The 23000-nt window shown below is 37.8% G+C and overlaps 1 protein-coding gene across 1 annotated transcript in view; it reads left to right on the top strand.

The window, feature by feature from the left end:
• The window catches only part of RGS7BP (regulator of G protein signaling 7 binding protein), a 47685-nt gene that overhangs the window by 12798 nt on the left and 11887 nt on the right, over positions 1-23000 (top strand). The window contains exon 3 of the mRNA XM_026056439.1: positions 18751-18881. Coding sequence (XP_025912224.1) covers positions 18751-18881 — 131 coding nt within the window. The remainder of the gene's footprint in view (positions 1-18750; positions 18882-23000) is intronic.

Here is a 23000-nt window from a genome sequence, read left to right as displayed (position 1 = left end):
GAAAGCAAATAATGAAGGAGAAAACAAGGTTACTTACTAAAACTAGGGTTCTCAAAATAGCTAACCTCCACAGATGCACTTTTCCTTTGTACCCTTGTCTTTGAAAATGTTCTCTAATAGGCAGTTCAAACTTAAAGATACAGGGTATTAATATCTGCCTTTATAGATACATCTTTCRTATCTGGGAGCCAAATTTAGTAAAGGGCAAACATACCTAAAACTTAATTTAGCATTTATTTCCTTTCCCCTTTCTCCAAAACAGAAATCCTGAAAATCCTGAAAAGTTCTACATCTGAAATGACACAACATAACCTAGTTTTGACAAAGTGGAAGAGTCTTAGCACCCTGCTTAGGGTTGAACCAGGAGGCAGAAAAGAGGCATTCTTCCTTGTTCATACTCTGAGGAGCTTGATCCCATAGGCATTCTCAGAGCATCCTCAGAGGCTAACACACACTGACAATTTTGGACTCCTCTCAGAACACACTGGCAACTGACACTTTCTTTTAAACCAAAGCTGAAGGTGAGTTAACTTAATTTCTAGAGCAGTTGCACTCTACCTCCTAGAAGAATGCTCTGACTTCCAGACAAGCGGAAGTGAGAGATGAAAGCAGGATAAACATCATCTTTGTCAGAGTCACTTATCTGTCCCTTTCTTCCACCTCACGCTCCACCAGCACATTCCAACAGCTCCCAGGGCAGCACTGCTGCTTCTGGGACACTCAAGGACTGCAGATGTCAGGTAAGCCAGACAGGTTTGCTAACCAGCTGCCTCTTATGTGAGGGGTCCTCTAACAGAAAAGAAGCCCAGCAGCCAGGGACTGTGCCTCATATTCAAGGACACCCACAGGTAGGCATATTCTCCCTGGTAAGAGCAGAGCACAATAGCTTTTCCTCTGTTACATGACCTGAAACAGTTTGGCAACTACAGGGAAAGAAGGGACACACTGCCATCATCTTACCCAGTGGGCAGAGTATTGGGCACTGGAGAGCAAAACAGTTTAAAGGTCTGCATTCTGCTCCCATTTCAAGCAGTGCTAGTGCTGGTAAACACTGACGACTGTTAAGGCACTTGTTTGGTGGGAAAGAGAATTTGTATTCTAGTCCTTTCTCTGCCCTGCCTTTTTTTTTTTTTTTTTTTTTGGTATTATATGCAGATAAAATCCAGAAAGATTCAGGGGAGCAGAGAGAGCTCACACGAATGTTGAGTACACTTCAGCATTCTGCATCTTTAGCCCAATGAATCATAACTTCTACAGAGTCTCTTGGTCTAGGGTGGGAGGAGGCTGTATGTTTAGGGTGGTTTGGGTTCCATTTTGACATGCCCTCTGCATTCAGACCATCCCGCGCTCCAAACTCCACCCTAGAGACGGATGCCAAGAAGTGAGGTGCTGCCCTATTTGAAGCCCTCCCCTGGACTCTCTTCTACCTTGCACATGTCCAGCATTCCACCCCAGTTTAGATTCCAGAGGGGGTTATTTCTCTAAATCCAACCGACTCAGGAATCATGGAGTTTTCCACCCACAGATAAACCTGTATATCTGTAGCAATGGTTGAAATATCCACTCTGTCTTAAGCTTCTGTTTTGAGCTATACAAACCTTTTAAATCACAAAATTGGAGTGAGAGAAAACATATGTAGCCAGAGAGATTTGGGGGCTAAATTAACCCTTTGGGAATGCTGCAGCATCAGGGCATGCTGACATTGTTTAGGCAGTTCAACATTTTTGCAACCATTCTCTAACTTCATGTACCTCTCTTACCCCATTTTGTCCTTTCTTCAGAATATCTGCTATAAATGTTGGACATAAGAAATTTCAGACTTATGAAAGCAGTTTTCTTAGGGAGCAATCAGCACAAGAATCTAGCTGTTAGATACATTTACAGAAACACCAAATGTAGGAATTTTGAAATGCTCACAGAACTTAAGAGTGCACTACTACCTTTGGTTTTAGACACTGTCATAATAAACATGATTAACAAGAATAATGAATATTTTGAATAAATATCTTGAATAAAGTTTTCAGAAAATCTTGAAAATCTTTCATTCAGCTTCCCTCTGATGCTTTAGGTTACTCACTTATTAAATAGTTGTACCAGTACTTACTATGTCTTAAAAATACATTGTGTATTATTTAATGTTTTTAGTTCATATTTTAGTCTTTCAAAGGAAGGCAATGTGTCCTTGTGGTCAAGAAGGCCAGTGGTATCCTGGGTTGCATTAGGAAGACAATTGCCAGCAGGTCAAGGGAGGTGATCCTCTCCCTCTACTCAGCCCTGGTGAGGCCACATCTGGAGTACTGTGTCCAGTTCTGGGCTCCCCAGTACAAGAGAGACATGGAGCTACTGGAGAGAGTCCAGCGGAGGGCTACTAAGATGATTGAGGGACTGGAGCATCTCAGGAAAGGCTGAGAGAGCTGGGCCTGTTCAGCCTGGAGAAGAGAAGACGGAGGGGGGATCTTATCAATGCATATAAGTATCTGAAGGTGGAGGGTGTAGAAAGGATGGGGCCAGACTCTTCCCAGTGGTGCCCAGCGATAGGACAAGAGGCAACGGGCACAAACTGAAACACAGCAAGTTTCGTCTGAACATAAGGAAAAACTTCTTTCCTGTGAGGGTGACAGAGCACTGGAACAGGTTGCCCAGAGAGATTGTGGAGTCTCCTTCCTTGGAGATATTCAAAAGCTGTCTGGACACTATCCTGGACAACATGTACTAGGTGACCCTACCTGAGCAGGGGGGTTGGACTAGATGATCTCCCGAGGTCCCTTCCAACCTCAACCATTCTGATTCTGTGATTCTGTGAAGGCATATTAAAATACTCTATTTTATTATTGTTATATTGTTTCCTAAATAAGACACACGTAGATAAAATTTTTATCTTGTCCTTCTCCTGAAGAGGCAGTTGATGTATACTGATTTTAAATTATTTCATTAAATTTTGATCTTAAATTATTGAGTGGAATTTTAGGATTATCCAGTTATCCAATGGAATTTTAGGCCCTAAAACCTACAGCAGTGAGCACCTCCTGTATGTCTTCACATGTCACAAATTGAATTAAGTCAGTAACATTTTCCTGAGCAAAAACCTCATCGATATTAACTTATATCTGTAAATGGTGCTTTAAAAAGGAATTTAGAACTGAACTTGAGAAGGTTTTTAAGGACCTACAAATGCAGTTAATTACAAGGCTTTCAAAAGTAACTGCATTTGTACACCATTTTGGATAGCATTGACATTAATTTGTTTGCCTTCCATGGAATTCATAGAACAGGTACTTTGATACCTTCAATGAGCTTGTTCTCTGCAAGACTGCACTTCATACACAGCGTCATGATTTTCATTTCTCTGAATTCTCTGTCTTGCCACCACGTTTATGGGGAAATGTCACGTCTTGTCTGCTAAGGACCCTATGCCCCCAAAAATTAGAGGCACCATGGTAATATGGATTCAAAATTAATGACCAACCCAAAACGAACATTTCATTTCAGTATTTCTGAAAGGAAATTTCTTTCTTGGCAAAATTTTGCAAAAAGCACACCTGATGAAAAAATGCAGACTGAAGCTTCATGCCTAGCTTCACAGATGTAATTTAGAGTTGCGGCTGGGCTGGTAAAGAACCGTTCCTATAAACAAGACAGTAAGAACAGCTACCTTCTGTCCCATTTAGATCCATTGATTTGAGATCTGTCTCACCAGCATATGACAGTGATTTTCTTCCACGGATCTCTACTGTAACACAGCTGTGGCAGAAGCTGAGAATTACTCATGGGTTTTAAGTGCTTCTTTCCTGGTCACTTTCTTAAATGCTATTTGATTTAGAAATCCCATGTTGCTGCAGTTTTTTAGAGTTAGACACTCTGCTTACCTTGTCTCTATATAGGTTTGATTATATTGTCTTAAAAAATGCATTCCTGATTCTCATTTAAGTTCTTATAAATCCAGACTATTTTAGCAGTATGTTCACATAGAGTAGGACAGAAGTAAATTAGTACAGGGATGAATAACTAAAAAGAGAGATAGTTACTAAAATGTTTTGACAAAGGAAGAGCTGGAGCAAAGGGGAGAGGGATGCATTAAACTTCAAAGAAAAACCCAATAAAATAAATTATTTTAAAAACTTGAAAATATTTTGAAAGAAACATTATTTTTAAAGCCCTAGAATATAAATAATCTGAAAATTTAAAGTTAAAGCACCTCTAAAATTATTTAAAATATGGAAAACATTATATAATGTCAGACTGTTCTTCAAATATCTGTGTATCTTCAGGGAACTGAGAACATGAATCTGAGATACTGAAGTTGTGTATTAGAAAAAGATCTTAACCTGGGTTCTTAAAATTCCATGATTACTGTTTTTTGCTTTTGATTTCTTAATTATTTTTTAAGTTTTGGACTGAAATCTTCCTAACACAAATATTATCAGTAGTTCTCTGCAATCTGAAACACTTATCTCTGACAGAAAAAAATAATTTTGATTCTGTGCTTCAGTGAAATCAGCCAGTGCAGATCCTAAGTTAATTGTGCAGGACCATGCAGTTAACTGTATCTCCTTCTCATGATCCATGTTCTGTCCTGCCCTTTCAAGTGGTAGACTTCCTGCAGAGTCATCTAAGAAAAGACTTCTTACATATAGTCACCTCTTTGGTGCTGGAGATTTGCTCTAGTAAGATGTTGGGCCCCAGACTATAAGGGATAACTGCTCTCAGCAGCAGCAGCAGCAACTAGCAAGATCAGTCTCCAGCCAGGGGAGATCTTAGCTCTGTCAGGCTTACACAGGGAAAATTCCAACTGAATGTGTAAAAGCCATTCCAGTTTTTCTAATTGCTTTGTCATTCTGTGTCAAAATAATTAAATATTCTAAACTATTGTCTAGGCATTAAGGTCTCAACTGAACAAGCATTCCTTAATCAGGAATCATTCCAGTGCTGTCAATTAAATAATGTTTAAATTCAGGTTTTAAAGTTAAACTTATATATATAAAATTAAACTTATTATAAACTTACAGGTTAGAAAAGTAAACTCAGGTTTTAAGATTAAACATATTTGGCTGAAGTTCTGCCTATTATTGAATACTGTATCTTCTTTCCTGCATATATTTGCAGATCTATACTTAGATTTTCTATATTATTTTTAACTGTAAGAGGAATAATATACTCAGTTATTTGTACATGAACAATCTTTCTCTGCAGCTTCTTCCCTTCCTCTCCTTTGTTCCATTTTCATCTTGCTCTTCTTATCTTTCCTGTGAATACTTTCTGGACGGACATCTCCTGCTAGCAGATTTGGCATAAGAATTCAAATACTATCATATTATATTAAATGATATATTCAGAGTTGTGGAAGGAAGTGCCTTACCCTAGCATAAGAAAATGAGTTTATATTTATTAGGTGAGCAAAGAAAAGCTGATGCTTCGTATCTCCATCTATCATGGCAAGAGAGAGAGCTGAAAATGTCCTGTTCATAACCTTATCAGCCTGGGAAACAGTTAAATGGTAAAACAGAAAAGTGACTTGTTTATAGGGCAGCCTCCAATTATTTCCAACAGTTCTGGAGTTGTTATTGTGGTGGAGCAGAGCTAGCCASTCTTAGGCATTTACTGAAAAGAAAAACAACCAAAGAGATTACGGTACTTTGGGGCAGTGTGGCAGTTGCAACCATAGCCCTGTACTTCGGCTGAGCAACGCAGAGGGCGTATGCGGAGGGAGAAGTCCTTCCGTGCAGGCTGAAGAACAGCAGGGGCTGCCCCATGGCCACTGCTGGGGCCCTGGAGTTGCAGGGAGCGCCACAGATGGGCATTTATTTTCCCCCAGATCTCCCCGAAGCAGTGTAGACACAGCCTTGCTCCTCCTTTTACATCACTCGAGAAGGGGAAATGACTAGTGCATCTGTGCGGTTGCTCATGCAGGATACGGGGTGCCCAAGGAAGGCTTTGTGGAGCCGTCTTTTCTCCCCAAGCAGAAATGGGCATTTCGGAGAGGAAAGTAAATAACACCAGCTCACAAAGTGGAGACTAGAGCAGAAGTAAAAAATCCAAAGTGCAAGTAATTTGAAGTTCTTTATGCTAAATACTGCTTCCCGAACACATTTTATCAACAGATGGTTTTTAAAATTTCATTCTCTATACATAAATTTAAAGGTTTTGGAAGCTTATGTATTTTTTTTCCTTTCATTTTTTTTGACACATGTTCAAGTTTTCTCACAGTCTCTCAGCTGTGATTTTTAACTTAACAACTCATACAGATTTGATCTGTGAAATATCTGCTGGGGCTGTGTGATACTTATACTGACATTACACCAAGATTTCTTTTTCAGTTGGAAGACTTTTACATGGAGGTATTTGGATATTTAATTTTAAAAAAGATAAATACTCCAGAATGGAAGAATGTGCCTATTCAAAGCACTGCTAGAAGCATTTGATACATCTAGAATCCCAAATATTTCCTTATTCTGAACAACTTATTAATAATCTCTTTCGTGGACTGTTTACCTTCCCATTTAAGGATTTTAGCAGTCACATTGTTTGCCTGCAAGAAAAAAGAATTAATGAGAATGTATGGATCTTTTCACTATTTTTTAATGCAAATATGGATCTTATCCAAAACCCTCTAGAGCTAACAGAGTATTTTCCCTTTAGTTTCAGCTGGTCATTAGACCAACCAAAGTGTTTTGCCATCTTTTCTGAGGAAATGTAAATACATTGTTCCTTACTGTTTCTCATTTTACCCTCTCATCACATCTGCTCTGTTTTTCTCATTTTGCAATATGTGGAAAACCAGAAACTTGCATCATAAACACAGATAACAGGTCTTCAAACCACATGAGTGCTTGATGGACTGCCTTTTAGGAAAAACTTTTTAGAATTTATATTCAGAGTAGGTGTTGAAGGCAGAAAGATGGGAAAATAGAAGTGTCATAAATCAAAGCAATCATCTGATTTCGTGTCCTACAGACGGTCAGTAGCAGCTGGCATCACTTGCCTGTGGCAGAGTTCCTTCCAAGTCCCATATGTTAGTAGTTTTGTTATGACCTAAATCATACAGCACCAAATACCTGAAGCATTTAATTCCTTTTCAAGCATTTCTGGGAAATCTGACCCTATTTGTCCACACAGATCAGAACAAATTTCCTAGATCATCCTTCATGAGATACTTGTTCTGATGATATTCAAACATTAATTCTCTCTCCAAAGGGCCTACAAACCAAGTTACTACAAAACCTATTAACCAAAGGAGCAACACGGGAGTGTACGTATGGATTCTTAGCATTTGAGCTTGGCAGATACAGCATAACTAAGAACAAATAAGATTGTTACATAACACTCCTTTTTGCTACGAACGATTGAGTTCATAAATAATTTATAAATGATTACTAAGTGATTAAGGGATGTTTTAAAGAATTTAGAAACATGATTAAAATCAAAGGAGAAATCCACAGACAGTATGAGTTTCTGCTGTCTGCAGTCAGTTGTGAGAGGCAATATGGAGACATACTGGGCTTGAGCCTGTTGCCTGGCACAGACCTGACTCCGCACTCACTACTGCCTTATCAAAGACACTCATTTGAAAGCAGCCTGCAGATGCTGACAAGGCAGGGTGCCGAATAGGCATCTCTTTGGGAAGCTTTAAAAATTGTTGCATCTTCAACTAAGCTGACTACTTCTTTCCCGGTTATCACAGATCTTTTGTGGAAGGTCTGTGCCATGGTTTGGGTTTATTTATTATTTAGTAGTGTCTATCTTATAATTAGAGGCTGTGAGTCAGCTTGTTGGTCTGACTAAAATAGAGCTAAGCAAGGCTGACTTGAGAGCTAACCCAAAGATTTCTTTTGTCTGACTTGACACCACCTCTTCTCAATCGGGAGGCTGATTATGCACAGAGAAAGAGGCACTGCTCAGCTCATTTTCGGCCAGTGCAGAGGTCTCATGGATTTCCCTAAAGACAAGGGACAACCAGCCGAAGAACAGAAGGATGAAAAGGTGGCTTAGAGTTAGTTTCTGCAAAGGTGGTGTTCAAGCCCTGTGTTTATTTTGAAAATCTTCTAGTACCTCAAAAGTATAATTAAAGATACATGTGCAATTTCACTTGGAATTCTGAGTGCTTAGAAGTATTGTGTCAGGGATTTTTAATGCTTTTTTTTTTTTAATGTTATTTCATGAAGAGCATGATTTCATAATGGAGTACTATATGGCTGGGTATCATTGGATGATGCACTTTAGGAGGGCTGCAAGAAAGACTCTCTTATGCAATTTAGGAGGTCTGTGTAACTTCATCCTTCTAAGGTGCACTGTGATTAGGACCATGGATAGATAAATGGAGTTGCCCTAAGGCAGGAATCTTAAAACATAAGGCCCAAAAGTAACTTGCTTTAGGACAATTGTGAGAAAATGAACAACCGTTCCAGAAATAAGCTGTCTTTCCCCAGGAAGAAACCAGCATTTCCAGAATACCAGTTGGGGTTAGCTAGTCTTACCTAAAGGTACAGTGGACTGGGTTTGAATAAAATTTCCTGTATCAGCGCTATTACACTCAAATTCAAGAAGTTTTATCAAGTAGTCATAATCAGTTTGCTCTCTAAAGGAGTAATTTGGATAGTCCTATGATAATTTACTCCTCTGTCCACAGCTTGAGTTAATTCAGGCAGTAAAATTCACTTCTGAGGGGAACAAAGTCTACAAAATTCCAGTCTGTAATTCTGATAGTTTCAGAAAAAAATTTTCTGAATAGCATCTGCAAATACCAAATAAACTGCAAAGTACTTGAACAACTCTTAGCCACAGTGATTGATACATACTTGTTCTCTTGATAACATAAGGTCAGAGATGTGGAAGAATCATTACAAACTGTGTGTAAAGAACGTGGCCATTAATAAATCCATTTTAAAGGCAAAGTTACTGCTTCTGTAGTAATCATCTCATATAGGGAGTTTCCAAAAGAATTTTATAAGTTCAACAAAAAAAGCAGATGACTGTAATAAAATAAGTGATAGTATAAATTTTCCTCTGGAGGTATTTCTGAAAGAGGGGAGCCAGAAAAATGAAAGAACAGCATATTCAAAATGACTCCATAGTCTGCAAACTATACATGGTCCCTGATTTATAAGTTAATTTATATCGAAGTTAATGAGGTTTTCTTGAATGAATAAGAGAAGTCTATTTCCTACTGGTATGGTTTTAGCTATCCCAAACTGTTCTAGCATGGAAATACTTAAACTGCCATCAACTTGGGAGTTAGAAAAGTCTCTACAGTATGTGTCAATGCATTGGGTCCTTTTCCTGCTTGTATTACCATATACCCAGAGTGACTCCATCAGCCTCATCAGAGTAACTGGAGATTTACACTGGTCTAACTAAGCAAAATCTGGTCACATGTTTCTGTTATTGAGAGAGCACAACAGCTTCAAAACAGCAATAAAAACAATGTGGCAACCATTCACAGATCTACCAGAAAGAACTAGTCCTGCTCTTCCTCTGCCTGCACTGCATGTTGTGCACCACAGTTGTGTTACATTGTTACAGTGCATTAGTGTAGAACAAAAAAAACCAGGCAATACTAAAACATGACAGCAAATTGCAAGAATACATGTATTTTAGAAAAAAAAACCTGATAGCCATTTTTCATTATTGAATCTAAAATAACCCTAGCAAATGGGAAGAACACAAACAAGAATGTTTTCTCAGAATCAGCTTAGAAGAAAAATGTAATTTGATGACTTTTCTACTTGCATTCAAAATAATTCAGCAAGTCTTTTGTTACTTTTAAAGATGAATGGTTAAATGATAAAGAAAGAAATAGTGTGTGTAAGATACGAAAGCAGAGGCAGGTTCAGTAGGCTATTGCACCTGAGCCATGATGAGAGGGGCTGCTTGCCACTTGCCCTCAGTATCTAAGGAGATTAAGTGTATCTCCTCTGCAGTATTTGTTCCACCAGAAGAAACATAATCTCTGAGGTAGGTCTTCTATCCCAACCATTTGTCCAGCATTTTATGGGGCTACTGTATATTTCTAAATGGCAATGTTTCTGATACTAAATTAAAAGACAATCTACAGAGTAATGTTTTGGACAGTGATTTTCTATAGTTTATCAGGCCAGTTTATATTCATTTTCATGGGAAGTGCATATATGGGGCATAAGGCAGAATTTTATTAATTAGTGTTTTCATTTCTGATTTTCCAAAGGTTTATTTTCCTTTAGTTGATGTGATACATCTAAAACACRCATGCTTTTTTCTGTATCTAGATAGTTGTTTTACCTTATAATATTTTACAATTATTGATGCTGTTCATAAAGTTGTACTTTTCCTTATAATTAAGCACAGACTTTGTCAAAGCAATGCTTTTACAAAAGAGTATATCATCAGACTCTTTGGATAACTCAGCCCTTCCTATGGCCATAGATAATACATCAACATGTATTTTTAAATGTTGTTGACAGTAATATTAAAGTACTGCCCTGTTGTAAATGTGTGACTAAAATTTTTAAGTTAAAATAAGAATTAGACTGGAGGCTTTATTCAGTTTTACCAGACAAGTTTCATTAATTTCAATGATACTATGAATGCTGGACACCAGTGCGAATTTCAGGAAAACCTCGAAGATGTTTTTCAGTTTTAATCAACATTTTGGTAAAGGCAGTATAATAAAATAGTCTGCCAACTATTTTGAAAAAAAAGTCATTTTTTTAATGGAATTGAAAAATAACAACCATTTTCACATTTTAGCCATGTGTATTATATCTTAGAATGATTATCCAAAGTGTTGCATTCCCCCCTCTTATACCAGGTAGAAAAGATAATGGTTGGTATAAGAGCTCCCTCTATAGGGTTTATTTTAAATATCAGCTTACGAAAATATAAAGGAAAATAAATTCCATCTATTAACAGTGCTTCATAAACATATTCAGTTGAACAAAATCATGTGATTTAAAAAAAACATGATTTTAAGGAAAGAAAAACATCAATTTTACCAATGGTCAGTATGAAAACTACATAATAATGTTATAGATATAAGTTAAGATTATTTATAATACTTATACTTACAATTTTAATAGCAGCCTGATAAAATGTGTAATTTAAGTTACTAGTATATAAAACAATAAATCAGCATTTTCTCTTCTGTAACTGCTTTTCATACATACAGATATCAGAGCTCTCAAACTGCAGAAGTGGGACTCACATAGAAATGCAAGTTTCTCATTGACTGAGTAATATTCACATCTTTGAGTAAGGATCTCTACCCTTTGTGGACCCTGGTGGTAGAGTATTCATGTGGTAACTATGGAAACTCCTAGTGAGGGAGCGACATGATATTAGAAAGTATTTGATATACAGCTATCAGCATAATTTAGCAGAGAGAGAAAAAGAGGAAAATAGAGCCAAGTGATCTGCCAGTTTTCCTCAGACATCAACAAGTGTTTCTAGGTCAAATAAGTAATCCTACAGACCTCATGGTGAGAAATGTGGTTGTTAGTAGTATTTAGCTCACTGTCTGGCTATCTTTCATATGGAGCATTTATTATTAGAAACAAAACCCTATAACCTTTGTATGATGGAACCCATTCCCTTAGTTCCATTTGAAAATCAAAACCTAACATTTTCTAGTGAAAATCAGGCTGGAGTGAAGCCTGATATAGATACTGTATGGATTCATAAAGTTTACTCTGCATGCTAATAAACATTATTGTTTTGCTTAAGCACATGTACCCCATCTCACCATTTCTCCTTCCTCATGTATGGGAACAGGTATGTCTTGCAGCATCACTGCAAGATCAACAGGCTCTCCGAGGCCAGTGGAATTGCACACATCTCATCTTTGGCCTCCACTGCATGGGCACCCCCTGCACTCCTCTTGTAAAAGGCAACAGAGCTCCCCTATCAGATGAAGTATCCTCCAGAGGCCAAAACCTGTGTATCCAAATCCTGTATTCTCACAGGTTATCAGCACCTCTTTGAGGTGAATTTGAGTGAATAGAGAAGCAAGAAAATTGCTGTTCCGCAATGGATGCATGAAGGAAGCACAATTCCCCTTCACAGCCTTGGGGCAGCTGTGCTCAGAGGCCAGTGATGAGGAACTGGTCTTTGGCTCCCTGGCCAGTGCTCAGTGCTGTGCTCTCTCCTATGTCCAGCTGCATTTCTGCTGTTAAACAGCTCCATTGACAACAACATTTATAACAGCAGTTATATGAGACTGTTATGAGATTTCTCTTGAATATCTAAACAGTATTCATAAATAAATCAGCCAGACTAACTGAAACAGAGGTAGCTAATTTGGGGGGGGGGGGGAGGTAATAAAAAAGTTTATATGAAATTTTCTATTTAAATAAATACCAATTTGCTACATAACTATTTAATAATAAACTTATATGATAATCAGCACTATGACAGTTATGTTTGTACTAGTCCTCTCATTCTTAGCATTTCTCACTGAACATGTAGGCACAGAAGATTGCTGAGAGAAGCCAAACTGATGACCCTTTAAGAGAATTGTTAAGCCCAATACAAAGAATGTACACCAGGGATTATAAAAGAAATTTTTTATGTGTTGGCATCTGAGCATGTGGTTTTCAGAGGTGATAATGAAGCCTACATACATGCATAGGATAAAATCCTTTGGTTGGAAGCGAATGGAATTCTTGTGGGCATTATTGCAATTAAACACTAATTAACCAGTTTGAGACAATCAGTGAGGGTAGTGGCCTGGAAATAACTTTCTGGACTATTAAAAATACTTTTCTTGGATGCCACTGCTGCTACTCTGGATTTACAAATGACGGAAGAATCCACAGTCCAACTACAGATGCTCCATGTTCTTGAAAAGACAAGAATGCGTCAGAAAATGCCCGTATCAGAGATGTCCCTAGTTCACGCTTCTGTGGTATTCAGAAATTTGAGTTTATAAGAAAGATATGTTAGATTTACAACAGCAAAAAAGTCAGTCAAAATACCTGTAACTGTGTTTTCCAGCTACTCTTCCAACTTATCTGTGAACAGAAAGCCACTGAGAAATTCAAACTGGCTTATGAGCAACCCTTCTTGTACTTAGTTTCTGGCTTCTTAGTCTGCACAATTAAAACTTCTGTCAGTAAGACCAAATAAGTTTTTTTTTTTATTAGGCATAAATGGCAGGGTTTTGGTAGCAGAGTCTGCAAGGGGTGCCCTGTGTGGGAGGAGGCCATAAACGGCCCTGTGCTGGTCACAGACAGTTCCAGACAGCTCTAAATGGATGAAAACAGTCCGCATGTGTCAAAACTTCAACCACTCAGAAGAACAGCTGGCATCATTGCTCACATGTATTTAAGAAAGGGCAGTAGCCACTGCGGACAGGAGACAAAGGAGGAGGTATGTGAGAGGAGACCCAGGAGAGCACACAAAAAGGGACACACAAGGCGAAATATGAAGAAACACATTTGCAGAAACAAGACAGAGGAGGCAAGTAGAAGGGGACACTGCTGAGGACACAGATGGAGATGCACCCCTGGAAGGAGGCACTCCATGCTGGACAGGAGCCCCTCTGAAGGGACTGCAGCCCAGAGGGAACCCATGCCAGAGCAGAGAAGCATTAAGAAGCAAGGAGCAATGGAGGAAAAGAGTAAGGAAGGAGTGGCAGAAAGAAATGGCTTCACAAAAGACGCCAATGTCCTGCGCCACCCATCGGCTCACTGAAAGGATTGGGAGGGCCTGAGTGTAACATGCAGGTGGTGGAAACAAGGGAGTTGAGGCTAGGAAGAAGGTAGAAGAGAGGGAGGAAAGGGGGGAGGAGAAGTAGTGGGCTGAAGTTGAGCATGGGGAAGAGGGAGGAAAGGTGTTTCCTTAAATGTTTGTTTAGTTGTTTATGTCTTGCTTCTCAATACTGAATACTGAAATTAAAAGTTTATGTGAATTGGCAATAAATTAAGTGAAATTCCCTGAGTCCAGACTGTTTTGCCCACAACAGCTTTACAGGAAGGCTTTCACTGTTTTTGCTTCTCAGAAATGAAATAGCTGTATGAGATACATACTGTTTTCTTATCCCTGTGTGCAGACCCTCAATCTTTTTGCCAGTGACAGCTAGAAAGGAAGTAAGAAATACATTGAATATTTTAAGTAAAGTTCCTTAACAACCATGACTCCTAAAAAATATAAGGATTTATAACATTTGAAACAATGTAGAGAAAAACAGGACCAAAATAATCCAGTTTTATCTAAATCTGCTATAAGAAAATTATGATCTTCTCACAGTGTAAGTTTCAGTACTGCTGTCAGTGATATCCTTATGGTTAAAGAATCATACCCTTAAGAAGAAAAAGGTAGATTTAGCTTTCCTGGGATAAGAGAGTGGAGTAGATCAGTATCTCTCTCGCTGTCGGAAAGAGCTCTCATCTGAGCAGAAGAGCAGATGACTGAGCAACTGAGCAGAAAAAGGCCATCACTGCCATCTGTGGTGACTTTCTTTTGTGCGGTTCCACTTTGCACTGGGAACATTCAGCAGTAACACCCTGCAGGTGTTACACCCTGCAGGTGAAATAGGCAAATGTCTTGCTTATCCATTACTAGGTGTGTAACTGCTCATCTTCAGGACAGAGGAAGTCCTGCTCAGAAACAAATTTTAGGCCTCCTGGAAACTTTATGAGCAGAAACTGAATATGCTTGAGTGCACACTGGGAGGCTGAAGGATTTAGGTATTAGATGAACAATGATTTTGAAGAGCTAAATTTTGGAGTTGGATGATAAATACGGCAAGCAAGGAGACCTCTACACTCCTAAATCTTTTTGTAATCCTTTTTTTTTGGTAGGGATAGCTCAAAGGAAATTGATTACTCCATGAGTGCTCAGGAGGAAACAAGAGCTGCAACAGTAAGAGACTCAGATGATGAAAAAAGCTATATCCCCATTTACTGAAGTAATTCCATTGTGTTGAACTGGGGAATACTGTTCAAGATACATGGAAGACTATCGATGACACTAAGGGGTATAAGAAAACTCATTTCTAAGCTAAAAAGTAGGACAAATCAGGACAGTAAAAGACTTCAGGAGGTCATGTATTATCTAAATATGTATTGTGTGCATCTTAAATGTAGTTATCAGAGAAATAAAAACAAGTATATGAGACACAAAGTTCAGAAATTTAAAATACTATTGCAGAGTAAGAAAATGTGGTGTGCTGTTTTTCTGCTGTATTTGGCTAGTTATTTGTTTGTAATCTATTTGGTTAGATGGACTCTGCAAGGTTACGTTTACTCATGAGACTGCCTCTTGCAACAAATTAACCAGAATCCTTCTCTACTCTTGAGGTTTATCCAATTTGGTAGCAAGCATTTACAGAAAAGTTTGAAATCATTAGGAGTGGTATATGCAAAATGAAAGAGTAGATGCTGGTCTTGAATATGCTGATATGATTTAGGAAATACCAGTCTACTTCTGAAGAGCTGTTCCTGATTTATACTAAAGCAAATTAAATTTAGATCTGGGCTATATTTGTTTTATCTTCTTTGGTTAATACTGACGGGATTACATTAAAAACCTTTCTTGCCATCTGCGAATTTACAAAAAAATGCTGCTACATTTATGGTTATTGTTTATGCAGAGAACAGTCCATTTTTTAATCAGCTAAGTGATCACAGATCTAACAGCTGCAATTCATATAATGTATAGATTGCTTAAAAATGAAAGAAACAGCAAACATCTAATTGCAGAGAATGTTAAGGTTTAACTCTTGCTAAACTGGAAGAATTCCAGTTAACTATGAAAGAATTCAAGATAAAAAGTATTATAAAATATTGTAATATACACAGTACAACTTCTAAGTGTCTGAGGAGTCTTCAATTAGGTATAGTTTTTAAAAATTCAAATTTAGTTTATCCCACAGTCATTTTTGTATGAGTTGCTGTATTGCTGTGTTTCTTCTTCTAAGCACAATTTTCAGCCCTAACTAGCATTCATTATTCTATTATACTACTGCTAGTGCAGTCACTGAAAACATTTATGGTGGTATCTTTTGAAAAGAATGTGAGATTTGAACAAGGATTCATCTCCAGCAAATGCATGTTTTCATATGCAGTGAAGGACTTGACTCTGAATAAGCAAAGTTCTCTCAGGTAGCTAATTTTTCAGGAAAAATATGCAGGGTTTTAAGGCGATCAAGTGTTTCTGGAGCTGGAATCACTGGGAACAGAAAGAAATATTACAGGAAGCATCTGAAAAGACATCTTTAAGATATTGGGCATAACACCCCTTTTCTGTTCTGCCATCACAGCTTTATGCTGTATTAATGCTAAGATGCATGAAATAACATATCATGTATGGCATGATTTCTGAATGAATGCAGACTTCATGTTAAAAGTAGAAAACTAGGTGTGGCCTAAAACAAATACACATACTTCTGGTCTAGTCAAGGGAAATAAAGCTCCTACAATTGGCAAGTTTATTATCATGCATATGGCATTGGTTCCAAAGTAACACAGACCACAGTAAATGCAATTTGGACTCCAGTTATTTCCTGCCTTTTTCATGAGTTCTACTTCATAAGGATTGGCAGGCAGGACTGATCTTCCTTTGCGCCTTCTTAGTTAGTCCAGTGTGATTTCTTTCCAGTCCTCACTCCTACCCAACCTTCACTTTTTTTTCTGCATTTTTTCTGCATTTTTTGCTTATTTAAGCATTTGTGATTGCACAATTTACCACTACTGTGGTTCTTAAGAGTTTTCATTGGCCTGTATGAGCATCAGTAGTCTTCCTTGACGTGCTGTGGAGGTGCTAAGGTTGTTCTTTCCTTTTAGGAAGGTTCTGGCCAATTCTGTGAAACCTTCATGGTCCCATTTGATTTCTGCTGTCACTTGGAGGGACAGGAACCCTTGAGGACCTTGGAAAAACCACACAGTTTCTCCCTCATTGGAGGCAAATTATGACAAGTCCTTGCATCAAATATTCCTTTGAGATTGCTCACTTCTCCTGCCCACTGAGCCACATGCACAGGAATAAACCAGGGCCTATCTTCTTCTGGCCTTGTCTATTTTCACACCCCCAGAGTATGGCTGGGCTTAATCTTCCCTGGCGTCACTGAAATCAGTGCAGAAGGATACATGCTTTCTAGGCAATGTATGGTCTCTACTTGGTTTGAAATAACAGTGAATCTCAAATACAAAAATTAACAGCTTTTAGTACACAGTATTTGTTTGAACTGAACTTCAGTAAAATTGTATCATCACAAACTGGTAGGATTTTTCTTAAAATACAGTTTTTCAGTTTTGTTCATGACAAAAGAGCCAGATCTAACATTTTGACTGGACCCAGGGTTTGACTATTTTACTATTTTACTGGTTTAAATAAACATCGTCTGCTATAGGTCTTAAAAGTCTGTGGCCTAGATTGGTATTAAGAAATGATCTGAGCATAACAGCCCAGTTTAGTGTTGCTGCAAATAATTTATCAGGTAAGTTGCTTTCATTCCCTTGAGACAATCCACAAGTCTAATTTTATTTCATATACAACAGGGTCTTTAGAAGTATCAGTTTAACCATAGGAAATTCAATCCCTATAAAGAATACTAGCAATCTTTTCACTATGAAAGCTTCATTTATATTATTCGTATGCTAGAAATCTGAAAACTTGCTGAGAAATTTTTTAGTTTCATATTGGTAATATTTAAATATGCCATTAGGTTCAGTTTATTTAGTAAAGCAGGAGTCTCTATTTGTTATAAAATCCAATTTTGTGGGTTGTCTTACCATTTAACATCACTGTGTAGCAAACCAATAGCAAGAATGTCTGAATATGAAGTGGCTGAAATCCTAACTCTTCAACCTTACCACTTACTGCCCTACTGAAAGGACCTTTGGAAAGGGGATTGAAAACCTACTTTTCAGGTATGCCTGAGTAAATCACTTCTTTGAGCACTCAAAACAGTTAAGTTTATAAAATAATATATTTATGCCCGCGCACCAATCTGAGCCTAGGAAAGGGAGATTTATTGACCAGTTTTGCAGTCAGGCATGAGAGTAATTGGATCCTGAATCTGGATAAATGATTTATTCTGGTGTTCTACGCAATTAATTGGAGATCTTAGGATTATTCTTGATTTCAATTTTTGTTTTAAAAATTGTTACTCCTGAGACTCTCCTGAAAGCCAGCTTTCTGAAAAATTCTGTAATCCCCTCATTCTCCTCATAGTGCAGTATTAGCTAATCACATGACCAGTATTTTAAACACAGGGGGAAAAAAAGAAATTCAGACAGAAACTGCAAAACCAAAAGACTCAACTGCCTTGTTTCTGATTAAAGTGTCAGCAAACTGGGATTGATGATGCCTCATCCAGCATTTCTAGCCTGAACAGGGACAGTAAAAGGGGCCCTGCAATCTCCTCATGCAGCTGCACCAGGACCAAGGGCAACAGAAACTGAATGGCAGAAGAATTCTTCAGTCTACCAGAAAATATTTCTCCAAAGCTGGTAAAGAGGATAAGAAAGCTCAGATTTTTCAGGTCATTCATTTACTCCATTCCCAAAGATATGCAAAGGAGAAAATAAGTCTTACCAAAATCTTACCATACAGTCTTACCCAAGAGACTCCAAGTTTAGCTATTTTGAGTTCATGTAGAGCTAAAGCCTTATTTTTAAATCCAGTTTGGTAGAAACAACTTCTTTATCATATATGCATAGCTTAATTGCTTATTGAAGCAATTATAATGTGGTTGCTTGCAACAGTAAGGAACTGGATTTGATGACCTTCAGGTCCTTCTGGTCCCATTCCTAATTAAATTTTTTCTCTTTTTTATTGCAGTCCAGAAGATGGTGAAATTCATCCTGAAATCTGTAGATTATACATCCAGTTGCAGTGTTGCTTAGAAATGTACACAACAGAAATGCTTAAGTCCATATGTCTACTAGGATCCCTTCAGTTTCATCGGAAAGGTATTGAATTACACAAATATACAGATGCTGATTTAAACAAAAAACCAGGATTTTGGGGCATGCTTGGATATTCATTAAATGCACAGCACCAAACTGTAAAATCACCTATACAACTGCAGCTTTTCAGCTTCTGCAAAAAGCTCTATTTCTAATGCATTATCATCATTCTTAGGTAAGTGTTTCATATCAGGCATGTATCACTAATATACTTCTGTAGTTCAGAAGTCTGAAATTAAAAAAAAAAAAAAATTGGTCCCAAACCAAAGGCTGTCATTACTCAGATTCCAGTGAGCAAGCTATCTTAGTCCTTTTATTAGAATAACTGCTGCAAAATGGAAGGTTTTGAAAAATTCCAGCTCATGCATATAACCATGTTTTGTTTCAGGTCAGGTTTCAACAATAATGTGTTTACTTTGTTATATGAGGTTTATAGGAGCTGTAGTCAGGATGCTCTGTGTCCATGTTTTTCTTCACAGGAGAATTTTTCTAGCCAGATTGTAATTCCAGTCATGCTCAGTAGTCAGAGGATGTCTGTAGGACAATATTTAAACTAGAAGGTAGCAAGGAGCTTGACCAGTAACAGAGGCTGCCTAACAACTTAAAATCCCTTTAAAAGTTCCTCTCATTTGTTATGTCATTGTTAAATAACTATTTCTCAAACTAAAGTTTTCTTTCTTTTTTGTTCCCTGCATAAGAGTCTGTTTTGTTCTGTTATTTTGAATTCGCTACAGAAACAGTTTTGTTCCTAAGGGTTAAGTTTGAGAAAACTACTAATTACCCCATGTGAAACATTTTGTAACAGCCCTTTGAGAATACAGGTGTCTCTGGGCTTTATGAGTAGAATTAAGGCTTGGCCGGTCCAGGAGTGTACAGAGTTGAAACTTGTCAGTTGGACCAGACAGATGAATTTATTTTCTCCAGAAAAATCTAGTCAGAATGGAGCAAGTTATAAACCTCCATAAATCACTCGCATATACTGAATGAAACTTTCTAAGGACTCTGCAATCAAATCATTGCACTTGCCATCTACATTACACAACTTCAGGAGCAGTAAAAGTTCTCCAAAGTCTCCGAGTAAGGACAGAGCTGTATTAGAGACACAGCATTCACCCCTCCTACTCTGACAAAGGAAGTGTGAAAACACACGGATGACTTATAGTAGTAATGATGTTCACCTCACTTTTCATATTACTGAGCAAGTAATCACAAATATTTTGGAAGACTGTCAAGTGTTATTCTGCAGATGGGCTTCCTAAGAATTGTGTAAGGTGATCTCTGATAGAGCGGACTCTGGTACTCTGTTTCCAGCACTGGGATCTCAATGTTTTAGCTGCTTCAACCACACTGCCTTTCAGGCTGAATCCACCAGAGGTCTGTAGAGAAATCCTGGTTCTCAACCGTCCTTCACACACTGTATGTTTGTTTTGCTTTCTTGATTGCTTGGCTGTTGATACACAAAAGCAGAAATTGGTACAAGTTGAAGAGTTCTTTAAAATAAGCAGAGCAATTCTGATCACACTGATAACTGTATTAGTATGACACTTTTCCATCTAGAAAAGAAACAGCTAAGTCAACAGAAATGGATTACTTTAAGCGTGATGCCCCTACTGAGGTATTTGTTGGATAAGATATTTGAAGGCATGTGTTTGGTTGAGCAAAATGGCAGAGGTTTAGTACTAAACTTAATCCTTACTATCCCTGTTGTTATTTATCCAACAATAGCAACAATAGTTTATAGTAAAAGATGAATAAATATTAAGAGCACCTTATGGTTAGAAAGCTGTCCACCTTTATAAAACTAGATACTAGATTCAGCAGTGAAATACACCCCACTAAGTATATTTATACAAACAGGAGATGTCCTTCTTTCAGTGAAAATGCATCTCTAATAATTTCATGTTTCATTACCCATCTACTGAAAGGAAAATGTAGAAATGCAGGTAATTTACTGAGCAAGTTACTCAGTAACTCATCGCTCAATGATGTCACACATCTTTGCGTGGGAGCGTATTTGTGCTCGCTGTAACTACTCTTTGCCCAGATAAGCTCTCAGCAGAATATACTAGGTAAAGACAAGAACGGGTCTTGTTTTGTAATGAGAAAACAATAGTTCTTTGGTATGTTCCTGTCACATTGAAAGATCCTCTAATGCATTTTTCACATCTAGCATCTAGGATATAACTAAAGCCTGTGATCCTTTTTATTATGAAAATAAGAATTAGAGATTTGTTACTGCTGCAGTGAGCTTCTCAGAGTGATTTTCTTAAATCAAAAGAAAAACTGTAGAATATCAAGAGACAACATAGCCATCGTATTCCAAGATAGAAGAAGCTACCAAAATTAGTCTGTTGGGTTTTTTTTCTTTTTAAGACAGATTGTACTATTTCCTAACATTGGCAATATTTGTCAAGGCACCTTGTGTAATTGCAGAGAGAGAGAAAGAGTAGTCTGAGGTGGCCTGAGTAACGCAGAGATGTGCCTGTGGATGCAATGTGCCCCATTTGCCTGTGGATGGAATCTACATGATAAACTTAACTTAGCTTGACTAAAGTTAGATAAGATGAGCTACAGCATTACAATATGGACCAACTTAGTTCCTATTCTGTAGTACTTTTGATATACAGCGGTTCCTAATCTGAGCATAGAAAAACTCATGGTAGCTCTTGTGCGATTGCTAAATGGAGTAACTTTTTTCCTGTATCCATGTAGAGATAACCACAGTAACCTGGCTGCAGGTTTCGGCCGAGTGACATTCTTTCAGAAAAGTTCATAATAGACAAAAATTATATAATCACAGGGATTTGAATAAACCGAATTTTGGAACTTAGCCAATAAAATGTTGTGCTTATATACTAAATACTTGGGTATTTACGATGCCTTGAGGCATTATAAAGGAATCATGCAACAAGAGAAATACCAATTAGATGTTAACAATTATTTTTTAACAGTGAAGGTATGCAAACATTGGAACAGGCACCCAAGAGGCTGTGAAATCTCCAACCTTGGAGACATTCACCACTCAAACGGACAAGGCCATGGGCAACCTGATCTAAGTTGGCCCTGCTTTCAGTGGAGGGTTAAACCAGATGACCTCTCAAGGCCTCTTCTAAACTAATGTATTCTGTGATTCTGTATCTGCCAAAACAGACTATTTTACAAGGAGCAGAATGAACCTGCATTTTTCTTGAAATTCTTTACTTAAGGAGAAAAGTACTGCAGTGTAGGCAAAAGTGCATAAATTGATCTCTAGGAATGAAAGACCCAGTAATTTGACCATTATGAAGTATATTATGTTGTTGCTAGTATTTAGCTTTTTTAGTTTTTCACCAGCATGAGTGATATTAAAACAAACGTTCAATTGATTTTCCTGTCTACAAACAGTACTACCTTTTAGAAATTGTGAACATTTCCAACATGTATCAACTTTGCTAAATTTATAAATGCGTATGTCTATTGTTATTCCCTGCATGTGATTTCTTGCCGTATCTTGTAGCTCATTTTTGAAGGTAATATTTTCCATTTGGATGTAATATTTTCCATTTTCTAGCCCTCTTACCTGTTGGATAAGTAGTTTGTTGGGCTTTTTAAATCTCTCTGGAGATTTCAGCAAATTGTGTCCTCTGTTTTGGAGCCAGCAGAGATTCATGTAGAATAACATGCAGGCTGTTCTCACCAACATGCAGCTAATAAATAATAATGAGGGTTCTGGTATCTTGACCAGACATTATCACACAAACTACTAAACTGATAAATCTAAGGCAGTGAGCTGATGCTGATGCTCTTTTCCCAAGAGGAACTCAGCCAACGCTCCCTACTGGGAAACAGATGCTGTTTTATGAAACACCACACTACTATTTGAAGGGCTGAGCTCTGGTACTTTCACTGCCTTTCTCAGCCCTGATCTGAGCTCCCCTTATCTTTCTGTGCTACTGAACAAACATTCCTACATACACTGTATCAAGCTTCCTGTACAGAAATTTCTTACGTATTTATGGTACTTCAGATTAATTTACTACTGTCATACAGCCTCTATTATAAGACAGTCTGTTATTTCTGTGAGATGTAACAGCCACAGTGGGGCCAACAGCCATAAATATTTCCAGCTGTGCTATGCAGTAA

The sequence above is a fragment of the Apteryx rowi genome, unplaced genomic scaffold, assembly GCF_003343035.1.
Source record: "Apteryx rowi isolate R43461 unplaced genomic scaffold, aptRow1 scaffold_131, whole genome shotgun sequence".
In the NCBI taxonomy this organism is placed as follows: domain Eukaryota; kingdom Metazoa; phylum Chordata; class Aves; order Apterygiformes; family Apterygidae; genus Apteryx; species Apteryx rowi.
This window is presented reverse-complemented; position numbering and strand designations above follow the sequence as displayed.